The 13185-nt window shown below is 48.5% G+C and overlaps 1 protein-coding gene across 1 annotated transcript in view; it reads left to right on the top strand.

The window, feature by feature from the left end:
- The window catches only part of LOC142243443 (ATP-dependent translocase ABCB1-like), a 254512-nt gene that overhangs the window by 88606 nt on the left and 152721 nt on the right, over window positions 1-13185 (top strand). The window contains exons 13-14 of the mRNA XM_075315381.1: window positions 1293-1376; window positions 4490-4687. Of these exons, the coding sequence (XP_075171496.1) occupies window positions 1293-1376; window positions 4490-4687 (282 nt within the window). The remainder of the gene's footprint in view (window positions 1-1292; window positions 1377-4489; window positions 4688-13185) is intronic.

A 13185-nucleotide genomic window follows, 5' to 3' on the forward strand; every position in this document is an offset into this window, starting at 1 on the left:
CCCAGCCTGGCTCCAATGCTGGTATATATAATGTTCCCCAGCCTGGCTCCAATGCTGGTATATATAATGTTCCCCAGCCTGGCTCCCTGCTGGTATATATAATGTCCCCCAGCCTGGCTCCAATGCTGGTATATATAATGTTCCCCAGCCTGGCTCCAATGCTGGTATATATAATGTCCCCCAGCCTGGCTCCCATGCTGGTATATATAATGTCCCCCAGCCTGGCTCCGATGCTGGTATATTGGTATATACCATATTTTGTCCCCCAGTCTGGCTCCCATGCTGGTATATATAATGTACCAGATGTAATAGGATTTAGAGGATTATGGAGTGTACATTATACTATACTGAAGATTATGGGATGTGAATTATCTTAAATGGAGGACTGTGGGATGTGTATTATATTATATGGAGGACTATGGGATGTGCATTATCTTAAGTTGAGGACTGTGGAATGTGTATTATATTATAGGGAGGACTATGGGATGTGCATTATATTATATGGAGGGCTATGCTCTACACTATACTATATGGAGAATTATGTGAAGTATATTATAATACATGGAGGACTATGAGGGTGCATTCTAATACATGAAGGTTTATTTGGGACCCATTATACTATATTGAAGGCTATGTGGGGGCCATTATAGTATTTGGAGAGCTATATACGAGGGGGGACAAAGGTAAAGCATGGAATGGGAGAGTTTTGTGCTGAGGAAAAAAGGCTCTTTCTCTCAGCACCCAGGTTTCTCATGCTCTGCTATACAGCTTTCTCTAAGCACCCAGCTTTCCCATGCTCTGATATCATGGGAAAGCTGGGTGCTGAGGTAGAGATGTATATCAGAGCATGGGAAAGCTGCGTGCTGAGGAAAAGATGTATATCAGATGGGGAAGGTGTGTGCTGAGGACAAGATGGATATTAGAACATAAGAAAGTTGGATTGCTGAGGGAGAGAGCCAAGTGTCAGCACTGCTATCTCGTACCCCAAGTGTCGGTGTCATTATCCCGTACCCCAAGTGTCGATGTAAGGTTGGAGGGCCCAGGTCCAAACTTGATCTGTAATTTATCTCCTATCATCTTAATTTAAATGATGGGAAAAACCTTATAAGCTAAGAATCACCGAGATCCAAATATTCACTGACCTCTACCCTGCTAAAGTCCCAGGACTCTGTGAGACTTTTCTTTTTTATTTTTTTACAGAGAACGCCTGCATCCTTGAAACTCAAAAAATAACTTATATCATATTCCAAAGCTTCCAATAATATACTATCCTTTTCACATCTCACTTATAGGATATGGCCTATTTTGATGAACATAAAAATTCTGTGGGAGTTCTTCTTACAAGACTTTCAATGGATACCTCTCAGATTAAAGCGGTGAGTATTAAACCAGGAGTCTGTCACCAGATTTCAAAAACAAAGCAGACATAATTTAACATATCTCTGAGACCCCTATGAGGCTGGTGTACTTATTTTGAAATTCCATGTCAAAATGGAGCTATATACCCATTTGAACATTGTCCTGTCTAATATTAAGGTGAGTTCTGCTTTAGCTTGATTCTTAAAATGATCAGTTTAATTTCAGGTTTTTTTCAGCTATTCCAATGTGATTTTCCAAAACAAGTACACCAATTTCATCAGGTTTAAGAATTTTTTGTATAAAATGGGTTGTCCTCTAGTTTAATATCAACTACTTCTGGATCTCTCATTGACTAAACGCAATTTACTCTGCACTGAATTTCTAAAATGTCAAAGCAGAGTAAGCAGCTTGTATGAGATCATGCAGCTATAGGGCAAATATTTTGTTGTCAAACACAGCCAGACTACTACAGAGAAAGCAAAAATTGTGTTTTACCATATTTGACTTTTCAATTGTTAGATTAATAACATTGAACCAGTGTGTGTATGTCACGGGGTATGTAATGGCAGGATAGGTGATCCTAGGCTTGCCCTCAGACTAAAGTCCCTGCGCTGTCCATTATCTCGGAGGTAGGTTTGATGGTAGCCAAGTTTAAGCCCCCAGCGTTACCCTAACTCCTTGTCAAGTCTTGATCTTACTCCCCCTCTCCCACACCCTCAGGGCAGGCTAGAAACCTCAAAGATAACCCCCCACAAAATGATACGGAGAAGCTTGTACACACAGCACTCAAAACACAAAGGAGAGACAATATTTATACTGGGAAACAATGAAAAAGGGGAGAAAAAAAGCGCACAACAGGGGAATGCTCACAGCACTCAGAAGCACAACAAGGATAACCATCAACAGGATAATCACCAAGGCAGGGAATTGCTGGAGCTAAAACAGAAGCTATGATCGGCACCTACAGAAAGTAAGCCGTGCTTTAAATACGGAGGAGACAGCTGCACAAGGCAATTAGGAACCTGAGCTCTAGGTCTTGCTCACAAGTCTGCAGGTATCAACTCCTGCAGACCTCAAGACCAGTGAACCTGAACCAGCCAATGCCCGCCTCAGGCTGAACAATACAGAATCCTAAGGTTGCTTGTCAGGCTCTGTCGTGTGACAGGGTCCGACAACACCGAGCCCGTAGGTGTATGCAAAGCCGAACATCGCATGACAGTATGTCTAAAGATTAGAATGCCCTGACAGTGTTTCTCCGATGGACCCAGTGATTATGGGTGATTATTGGGTGTAGGGAGAGCACAGGATCTTCTGGATTCTAATAATCTTAGTCAGCTCTGATATGCAGGAAGGAGGCAAAATTTATGCTAATATGTAAGCCCCAGTTACTGTAGAAATTAACAATTAAAAGAGAGTCTAATATCTTTTAAGACCTTATGGGGTCATTTGTGGTTGTAAAACAAACAAGGCAATATGAACAAGTATTTACATTTTCCTCCGATATCAGTGAGACAAATTTTAGAGCTGTGAAGGGTGCATGTACAATAAAACGGAAAATGTGTCTTGCTTGCTATCAGAGAAAATGGCCCGGTCTTGGACTGGTTCATAACCTATCCATAGTATATTTCATCAATATTAGAATGGTGGGGGGTCAGATACCTGACATCTCTACTAATCAGCTGTTTTCAGCTCTCACAGGAGCTAGATGTAGTGAGTGGAGCACACTGTTTAGTAGCAATAGCCAAGAATTGCAGCACAGCTTATATCCAATTGAAAAGAATATGGTAGAGGAAATGGCAGGACCAAAAAAAGGCAAAGAGAGCTTAAACTGGGACATCGGAAAACATTTACTAAATAAAGTATATTGGTGTAGAGAGGTGGTAGGGGCCGCGGCCAGACTCAGTCCTGCTGCTGTGATTCAGCCCTTCTTTCTTTGGCCCGGGCCCCAGTCCTCTCCACAAGGCAAGGAGAAAGGTGGGGGGGGGGTTAGTCGGGTGTGCAAGCCATATCTCTATGCAAGTCCTCGGACAATCCAGGAGATTCCTGCTGGGAATTGCTGGAGACAGATTCAGTTTTCTTATTCAACAGTCTTTTACTAACATTTACACATAGTACTTCAGTCACATTGTAGGTATGGAACATTCGACTTTGAAAAACACTTTTACTGCAGACTGCTCCTTAGCCTCTGGTACTAATGCTGTTGTTTCAATGTCCTCTATTTCTCTATCTGACACCCCAGTTCCACTCAGTAAACTCCTAGAGTCTCGCACAGCCATGTTCGCATTCAGCCTATAGGGCACCGTTCCTGCTAATGGTCTTTCGACCTGCACTGCCGTCAGGCACAGCTCTGGGTCCCTCCACGACGATTTGTTTGCCAAGTCTATGTTAGCCATCTGCTGTGGGACTAGTAATGCTGGACACAGTTGCAATTCAGATTATCTGGGTAAGGGTACTACAGTGGAATAGAGCACTCCGCTGTTCCGTTTTACATGACAATTTCTGTTTTTGGTTTTGGGCCTTGGGACGTACACCCATTCTCTGAACCTTGAGTATTTGCTGGCTTGTACACTACAAGTTCTCTCTATACTTTTCTTTACACTACTCCTACCTCTACTCCATAACTAACTTTGTATATATCGTCCTTAACTCCTCCCAGTGATCTTAACTCTTCACTGTCTTGCTACTTCTACCGCTAGGCAATCTCCAATATGCTGATAAGGAGCAATTACTAAAACCAACCACTGGATGGCCACATGTGCAACATAAGCATAAACACATTAACAATATGTACATTATTCTCAACTTCGATTGAGGTCTGTGCACAAGTCCAGCACCCCCTTACACTAGTAAGGGCAATTGTGTAAGATCTTGTACACAACAGAACATAATTTTGTCCCACTGCCTAAAATGAGCAATAGATTTTCTATGCAACATATGGTCCATTGTGTCTGCTGGTGGACTGCAGAGGAGACGCTGAGAATTTCATTACATTTGGATGAAAAATTTCATTGTGTAATTAATTCTAACATTATTTCAAAATCTAGCAGTACAAGTATGTCACATATATTGATAAGAGTAGGTATACTATCCTCTCTGGCGATTTCTTAACTTAAGTAACATTTTTTTCTAGGTTACTGGAATGCAACTGGGATTACTAACAATGAATATGTTCACTCTGCTTACTGCAGTCATCGTTGCTTTTGTACATGGCTGGCAGCTGACACTACTTATCTTGTGCGGCATTCCGATAGTGATCACAGTCTACATTATTAAGCAGAGGGTGGACGACTCATCTAGTGATCGCAAGGCTCTGGAGGAAGCTGGAAGGGTATATACATATTTCTGTTATACTCATGTTTCAGTCAAACATCCAAACTTCGAGACAATTAGTTAATTTGATTTAACTCTTAGTGACCACCAATACGACTTAAAACCGACTAAGGTATAAGTGAATGTACATTAGAACTGACACCCCGCTGCACCAGGCACAATCAATGTTAGCACCAACCATGGCTGTTTAACCCTTTAGATCAGGGGTCTCAAACTCGGCTGGGTGTATGGGCCGCACACAGGAAAAAAATAATTTGAGGGGCCGCATTCCTTTCAGGACAAAGTGACATTGGTAGTGGTACCATTTTTTCTTTCTATACACCCTTGAATCACTGTTTTTGAACATTTTTCATTTGTCCATTATAACAAATGTGTAGTGTGTGTGTGTGTGTGTGTGTGTGTGTGTGTGTATGTATATTATATATATATATATATATCTACATACACACTTTTTTTTTACATTTTTCCCCCTTTTTGTAAGAAATACAGTTTTACAATAACCACCGCATAGTAATTTTGGCCAACATCTTGTAGTAATGTGCCCCATCTTGTTTCCCATTATTCCCATAAAAATGTGTGCATCCTTGTCCCCTTGTAGCAATGGGCCCCAGCCTCAGCTAACACACACACACACACACACCACACCCTGTGCAGCCTCAGCTAACACCCCCCCACCCTGTGCAGCCTCAGCTAACACACCCCCCACCCTGTGCAGCCTCAGCTAACACACTCCCCCACCCTGTGCAGCCTCAGCTAACACCCCCCCCACCCTGTGCAGCCTCAGCTAACACCCCCCCACCCTGTGCAGCCTCAGCTAACACACCCCCCACCCTGTGCAGCCTCAGCTAACACCCCCCCCCCACCCTGTGCAGCCTCAGCTAACACCCCCCCCCCACCCTGTGCAGCCTCAGCTAACACACCCCCCCACCCTGTGCAGCCTCAGCTAACACCCCCCCCCCACCCTGTGCAGCCTCAGCTAACACACCCCCCCACCCTGTGCAGCCTCAGCTAACACACACCCCCACCCTGTGCAGCCTCAGCTAACACACACCCCCACCCTGTGCAGCCTCAGCTAACACCCCCCACCCTGTGCAGCCTCAGCTAACACCCCCCCCACCCTGTGCAGCCTCAGCTAACACCCCCCCCTTTGCAGCCTCAGCTAACACCCCCCCACCCTGTGCAGCCTCAGATAACACACTCCCCCCCACCCTGTGCAGCCTCAGCTAACACCCCCCCACCCTGTGCAGCCTCAGCTAACACCCCCCCCCTGTGCAGCCTCAGCTAACACCCCCCCCCCACCCTGTGCAACCTCAGCTAACACCACCCCCCACCCTGTGCAGCCTCAGCTAACACACCCACCCGACCCTGTGCAGCCTCAGCTAACACCCCCCCACCCTGTGCAGCCTCAGCTAACACACACACACACACACACACACACACACACTCTGTGCAGCCTCAGCCAGCAACAGAAACACACACCACACACACACACACACACACACACACACACACGAAAACATTCTTCTCACCTGCTGTCAGCGGCATGCAGGCACGTGAACTCGGTGAAGCCTCAGCTACCACACACACACACACACACAATGCAGCCTCAGCCAGCAACAGAACCACACACACACGGCATGCCACACACACAGTGCAGCCTCAGCTAGCAACACAGAACCCCACACACACGAAAACATTCTTCTCACCTGCTGTCAGCGGCACGCAGGCACGTGGACCCGCATACCTCACAACCGTCCCGGATACAGCGGGACAGTCCCTCTTCTGAGCCTTTGATCCCGAGTCCCGCCCGTGAGGCTGTTTGTCCCGTGTCTACACCCACCCACTGTAGCCCCGCCTCGCTGTTTCTCCCTTCTATTCAGTACAGAGCCGAGCGCGCACCTTGAAACTCCTGTGACTGCTGCTGAGGTATAAATCACCCCCTGCAGCAGAGCGACCCCCCCCCTGCAGCAGAGCCGCCCCCCCCTGCAGCAGAGCCGACCCCCCCCCCCCCCCTGCACCAGAGCCGACCCCCCCCCCCCCTGCACCAGAGTCGACCTCCCCCCCCCCAGAGCGGACATCCCCAGCTCCGGAGCCTGCATTTCTCTGCAGCTGTTCTCTGACTCCCCGTGTGTGGCTTCTCACTGCTGCAGACACACGGGAATCAGGAAGCTGAGGAGGAGACCGTGCAATCAGCACTTCTCTCTCCTGCAGATAGCACTGGCCAGTAATAACCTATGCAGAGTGGCATCTGCAGGCTTCTATTACCGATCAGTGGTCTCCTGCCTGTGGAGCTGCTGGGTCCTAGCTTCCCAACAGCTTCAGCTCTGCTTTATCCTGGCTGCCCTACCAGTTAAAGGGAACCTGTCAGCAGAAATTTCACAATAAAAATAAAAGATTCCCCTCTGCAGCTCCTGGGCTGCTTCTAGAAAGGTTCCTGTTGCTATTGTGCCCCCTTTGAGACCTACAAAAATACTTTATGAAGTCTTACCTTTTTGTATGCAAATGTGTTTTTATGGTCTCGGGGGCGGGCTGTCTGGCGTCCGTTATTCCCCCTCCTGCCGCTTTACGCAGTCCCCCATTGCTCATTTACATACACAAGGACGCGTTCCTCATGTAACTGTCCTCCCGAAGTTTTGCGCATGTGAACGCTTTTTCAGGTGATTGCGCAGGCGCGAGATTATGGGCGGCGCTGTGATTGTCATCAGCAGCGTTAACCAAGTACCCGCCCATAATCTCGTGCCCGCACTTTTCCCTCTGACTCCACCGTTATGCGCAAGTGCTGGCCATATGAACCATGTTACCTATTACTGCTTGCACGAGATTATGGGCGGGTACTTGGATGACTTTGCTGATGACAATCACAGCGCCGCCCATAATCTCGCGCCCACGGTAATAGGTAACATGGTTCATATGGACAGTGCTTGCGCATAACAGTGGAGGCAGAGTGAGAAGCGTGGGCACGAGATTATGGGTGGGTACTTGGATGACGCTGCTGATGACAATCACAGCGCCGCCCATAATCTCGCGCCTGCGCAATCACCTCAAAAGCGTTCACACTTTGCACAGTGCTCAGTCCTGCGAGAGTGGCACTGGGCATGCACAAAACTTCAGGAGGACAGTTACATGAGGAAGGCGTCCTCATGTATGGAAATGAGCAATGGGGGACGGCGTACAGCGGCAGGAGGGGGAATAACGGACGCCAGACAGCCTGCCCCCGTGACCATAAAAACAGATTTGCATACAGAAAGGTAAGACTTTATAAAGTATTTTTTTAGGTCTCAAAGGGGGCACAATAACAACAGGAACCTTTCCAGAATGCAGCCCAGGAGCTGCAGAGGGGAATCTTTTATTTTTTTTGCTAAATTTCTGGTGACAGGTTCCCTTTAAAGGGAACCTATCAGGTGCAATCTGCACTCAGAGCCAGGAGCAGTTCTGGGTGCATATTGCTATTCCATACACTAGCATAGATAAAGGCATCTATAGAAAAAGTATTTTTAAAGATCTTATATCTTATGCTAATTAGCGCGGGGACTAGTCCCAAGGGCGTTACTTCACTTGGCTAGTCAGCTCACATAGCGTGTGAGTACTCACACAGGGGCGTAATAACATGCTAACATGCTATGCGAGCCGACTAGCCAAGTGAAGTAACGCCCTTGTGACTAGTCCCCTGCTCATTAGCATAAGATATAAGTTCTTTAAAAATATTTGTTCTAATGATCTATTTATCTATGCTAGTGTATACAGGGACGGTTAGGCAGGGATTAGCAATATGTACCCAGAACTGCTCGTGGCTCTGAGTGCATATTGCACCTGACAGGTTCACTTTAAAGGGAACCTGTCACCAGATTTGGGGCCTATAAGCTGCGGCCACCACCAGTGGGATCTTATATACACATTCTAACATGCTGCATACCTCCCAACCGTCCCGGATACAGCGGGACTTTCACGCTTTACGTTGTTTGTCCCGTTGCCACGGGCGGGACGGCCGGCTCCCGGGCTCCGCCCACCCACTCTCTCTCCGCCTCCCTGCTTTTCCCTCCTACCATCCTAGTAGACGTGGCATAGAGAGGAGCGCTGCCTGTGCTGCTGCTGGTACAGTAAACGAATCTCCCCAGTGCTGATTTCCCTCCCTCCCCCCTCACCCCCTGCCGCCTGTCTGTGCGGGCGCCCCCCTGCCGCCTGTCTGTGCGGGCGCCGCCCGCCGCCTGTCTGTGCGGGCGCCCCCCGCTGCCTGTCTGTGCGGGCGGCCCGCCGCCTCATTGTGCGGGCGGCCGGCCGCCTCTCTGTGCGGGCGGCTGGCCGCCTCTCTGTGCGGGCGGCCCGCCGGCTGCCTGCGTGTCCGTGCTGGAGGCCCGCCGGCTGCCTGCGTGTCCGTGCTGGAGGCCCGCCGGCTGCCTGCGTGTCCGTGCTGGAGGCCCGCCGGCTGCCTGCGTGTCCGTGCTGAATGGGTGTGGATGGGGAGTGGATATGGGCGTGACTGTGAAATGGGTGTGGTTAGGGGGCGTGGCCTAAAAATTTGCCGCGGCAGTTGGGAGGTATGGGACCCGGTAATGATCACAGCTGCTGTCATCACTGAACTTTCGGCCGGCGCGTGCAGAGCAGTTCTCACTGCACAACAGCCACTGGCCAATCACAGGCAATCATCTAAGGTCATATGCAGCAGGTGCTTGCCTCTGATTGGCAGGCGGCTGTTATTGCGTTCTGCAGCGAGAACTTCACTGTGCGCGGCAAAGACAAAACTGTAGACTGAAATAAATAACTGGCAGCTGCGGCCCCTGCACCGGTCGCCATCTTTACCAGGTCCACGGGCCTGCGGCCCGCAAGAAGTCACCTGAAGGGCCGCATGCGACCCACGGGCCGCGTGTTTGAGACCCCTGCTTTAGATCCTGTTGTCAATAGTGGCTACAGCATTTAGATGGTTAACAGATTGTGGGGCTCCCTCTAACCTCATCAGCACCCTGAGATCATGAATCTAGGGTCGTGATGGTTGCTGTGGAAAATCAAATACCTACCTTATAGTCTGCCAGTGGTAGTGATTTGTTCATAAGATAGCAACCTTTAGGAGGTAAAAATAACATTTTTCTTTCCCGTCACGACACTTTCCATTAATTTCTGAAAAGCAACTGAGGGGTTAATAAACTATCTGACAGCAGTTTTAAATATGTTGAGGGGCGCTGTTTTTAAAATTGTATCACTTTTGTGTTTGTTTTAATATATAGGTCCCCAAAAAGTCACTTAAAACTGAATAAGGCCATGTGCGCACTTTGGGTTCAGTTCTGCAGCGTGTAAGTCACTGCCTGCCGAAGAAGCTGCATTCTGAGACGCATTCGGCAGAACGCAACGTGCGTACATTCCTGGAGAATTCATGCGTTCTGGATGCTTTCTCTGCCATAGACAGAGTGGGAAAAGCATCCAGAATGCACATATTTCACAGTGCGGTCCCACTCGGCTCTGCAACATCCCCATAGACTTGCAGCAGAGCCGAGTGGGACCGCACTGTCAAAAAGAGCATGGCTGGCTGCGAGACAGTGCCGCGCGATCAGAATAAACTCGGATGAACGTCACCCGACTTCATGTGATTGCGCGGCTCTGTGCGTGTGCCGCGGCTTGATTTGTGGTCACAGGTGAAGGATACACCTGTGATCGCAAATCCCCTGAGTGACTGCAGAGAGCTGGGTGATCAGCTGTGCTTTCACTCAGGTTACTCGCGGCCACAGCTGCAGTCCTCCACCTGAGAGTGGTGGCCGCGAGTAACCTCAGTGACAGCACAGCTGATCGCGCGACTCCCTTCAGTTGCTGTATGGAGCTGACAGGAGCAGCAGTTTTCTACTGCCGCTCCTGTCAGCTTCCGATGTAGCAGAGCTGAAAGCATCGTGGGACCTTGCGTGGATTACTTCGGACCTGGAGGTGTTTTTGAGGGGTTAATAAAGTGGTGAAAGAGGGTGGTTTTTTGTCTTTCATTCCAAATAAAGGATTTTTTAGATGTGTGTGTTTATTTTCTTTAACTTACAGGTTAATCATGGAAGGTATCTCGGGGAGACACCTGCCATGATTAACCTAGGACTTAGTGGCAGCTATGGGCTGCTGCCATTAACTCCTTATTACCCCATTTGCCACCGCACCAGGGCAATTCGGGATGAGACGGGTAAAGTCCCGGGACTGTCGCATCTAATGGATGCGGCAATTCCGGGCGGCTGCTGGCTGATATTGTTAGGCTGGTGGGCTCCCCATAACATGGAGCACCCCATCCTGAGAATACCAGCCTTCAGCCATGTGGCTTTACCCTGGCTGGTAACATAATTGGGGGGACCGCATGTCGGTTTTTTTCAGTTATTTATTTATTTTTTTTACTGCTCGATATAGACACGCCCACCAGCAACTGTGATTGGTTGCAGTGAGACAGCTGTCACTCTGCATGGGGGCATGTCTGACTGCAACCAATCATAGGCGCCGGAGGGCGAGAGAAGCAGGGAATACGTGATGGATTATCGAGCGGCTGGCATTTTCAAAAGAGAAGAAGCCGCCACAGTGTGAACGCCATGCAGCGCCGCGCCGGTGATCGTGGATCGGTGAGTATGAGAGAGGAGGTGGGAGGGAGAGATCAACATGGACAGAGAGAGATAGAGACATAGAGAGAGAGAGAGACCAAAAGACCTGCCTTTGTTATGTTAAAGAAACATGTGGATCGCAACAATAATGCAATGCAAACGCACTGCTTAACATTTTTGCAGCGATTTTCTACAACTCATTGATTTTAACGGGTGTAGAACGCAGCCAAAATGGCAGAAACAATTGACATGCTGCTTCTTCAAACGCAGAGATTGTGACAAGTTTTTGACAATCAAAACGCTGCGTTTCAAAAAGCATCGTGCGCACAGATTTTGCATGATTCTCATAGACTTTGCTGGGGAATCAGAACACATGCATTTTGTCAATGACAGAGTGCAGTTGTAAACGCAGCCAAAATGCAGAAAAAGTGCAAAGTGCGCACATAGCCTAAAGGCTACTTTACACACTGCGATATCGGTCCCGATATCGCTAGTGTGGGTACCCGCCCCCATCTGTTGCGCGACATGGGCAAATCGCTGCCCGTGCCGCACAACATCGCCCAGACCCGTCACACATACTTACCTGCCCGGCGACGTCGCTGTTACCGGCGAACCGCCTCCTTTCTAAGGGGGCAGTCCGTGCGGCGTCACAGCGACGTCACAGAGCGGCCGCCCAATAGCAGCGGAGGGGAGGAGATGAGTGGCCGGAACATCCCGCCCACCTCCTTCCTTCCTCATAGCGGCTGGGAGGCAGGTAAGGAGAGCTTCCTTGTTCCTGCGGCATCACACATAGCGATGTGTGCTGCCGCAGGAGCGACGAACTACATCGTTACTGCTGCAGTAATGATAATCGACAATGGACCCCCATGTCACCGATGAGCGATTTTGCACGTTTTTGCAACGATGCAAAATCGCTCATCGGTGTCACACGCAGCAAAATCGCTAATGCGGCCGGATGTGCGTCACAAATTCCGTGACCCCAACGACTCCGCATTAGCGATGTCGCAGCGTGTAAAGCCCCCTTAAGTCTCTAAAGAAATAAGTTTTGTAAATTTTCTTGAACAAATTAGAAATTACTGCTATAATTTTAAAGCTTTTAATATTCTAAAAAAAATAAAATAACATTTTACAGATGGTGCTGATGTAAGGCAAACAATTATTTTATTTATTTATTAAATTTGTGTGGTCTGACCACCTTGATTAGGCCTTGTTTCCCCTTGCATGTTGCATATTGAGAGCATTGGATGCGATAGGCTAATGACTAGAGTTGAGCGCGGTTCGTGGTTCGTGGTTCTCCAGTTCGCGGCTCGAGTGATTTTGGGGCATGTTCTAGATCGAACTAGAACTCGAGCTTTTTGCAAAAGCTCGGTAGTTCTAGAAACGTTCGAGAACGGTTCTAGCAGCCAAAAAACAGCTAAATCATAGCTTGGTTTCTGCTGTAATAGTGTAAGTCACTCTGTGAATCAAACTATTATCACATTTCAGTGTATAGTGTGCGTGAACAGCGCCTTCAGATCACTGCTGTTTCTATAATGGCGATCGCCATTTTTTTTTTTTTTTTTTCTTGTCTTCCTTCCCTAAGCGCGCGCGTCTTGTGGGGCGGGCCAGCATGTCAGCCAATCCCAGACACACACACAGCTAAGTGGACTTTGAGCCAGAGAAGCAACGGCATGTGTGATAGGATCTGCATGTCACATGTCCCTGCATTATAAAACCGGACATTTTCTTCACGGACGCCATTATCTGCCTTCTGCGTCTTTGGTGTCAGACATCACTGTCGCAGCTCCGTCTTCCTGAGTCCTATAGCCGATACAGCTGTATGCGCTGCATACACAGCGTTAGACAGCTTAGGGAGAGCACTTTATAGCAGTCCTTTTAAGGGCTCCAACCGGCAGGGTCAGAGAGCCATAGGTGACAGGTCCTGCAAACAGCAACAGCGTCTGTGTAG

This window comes from Anomaloglossus baeobatrachus, chromosome 6 (assembly GCF_048569485.1).
Source record: "Anomaloglossus baeobatrachus isolate aAnoBae1 chromosome 6, aAnoBae1.hap1, whole genome shotgun sequence".
Taxonomy (NCBI): Eukaryota; Metazoa; Chordata; class Amphibia; order Anura; family Aromobatidae; genus Anomaloglossus; species Anomaloglossus baeobatrachus.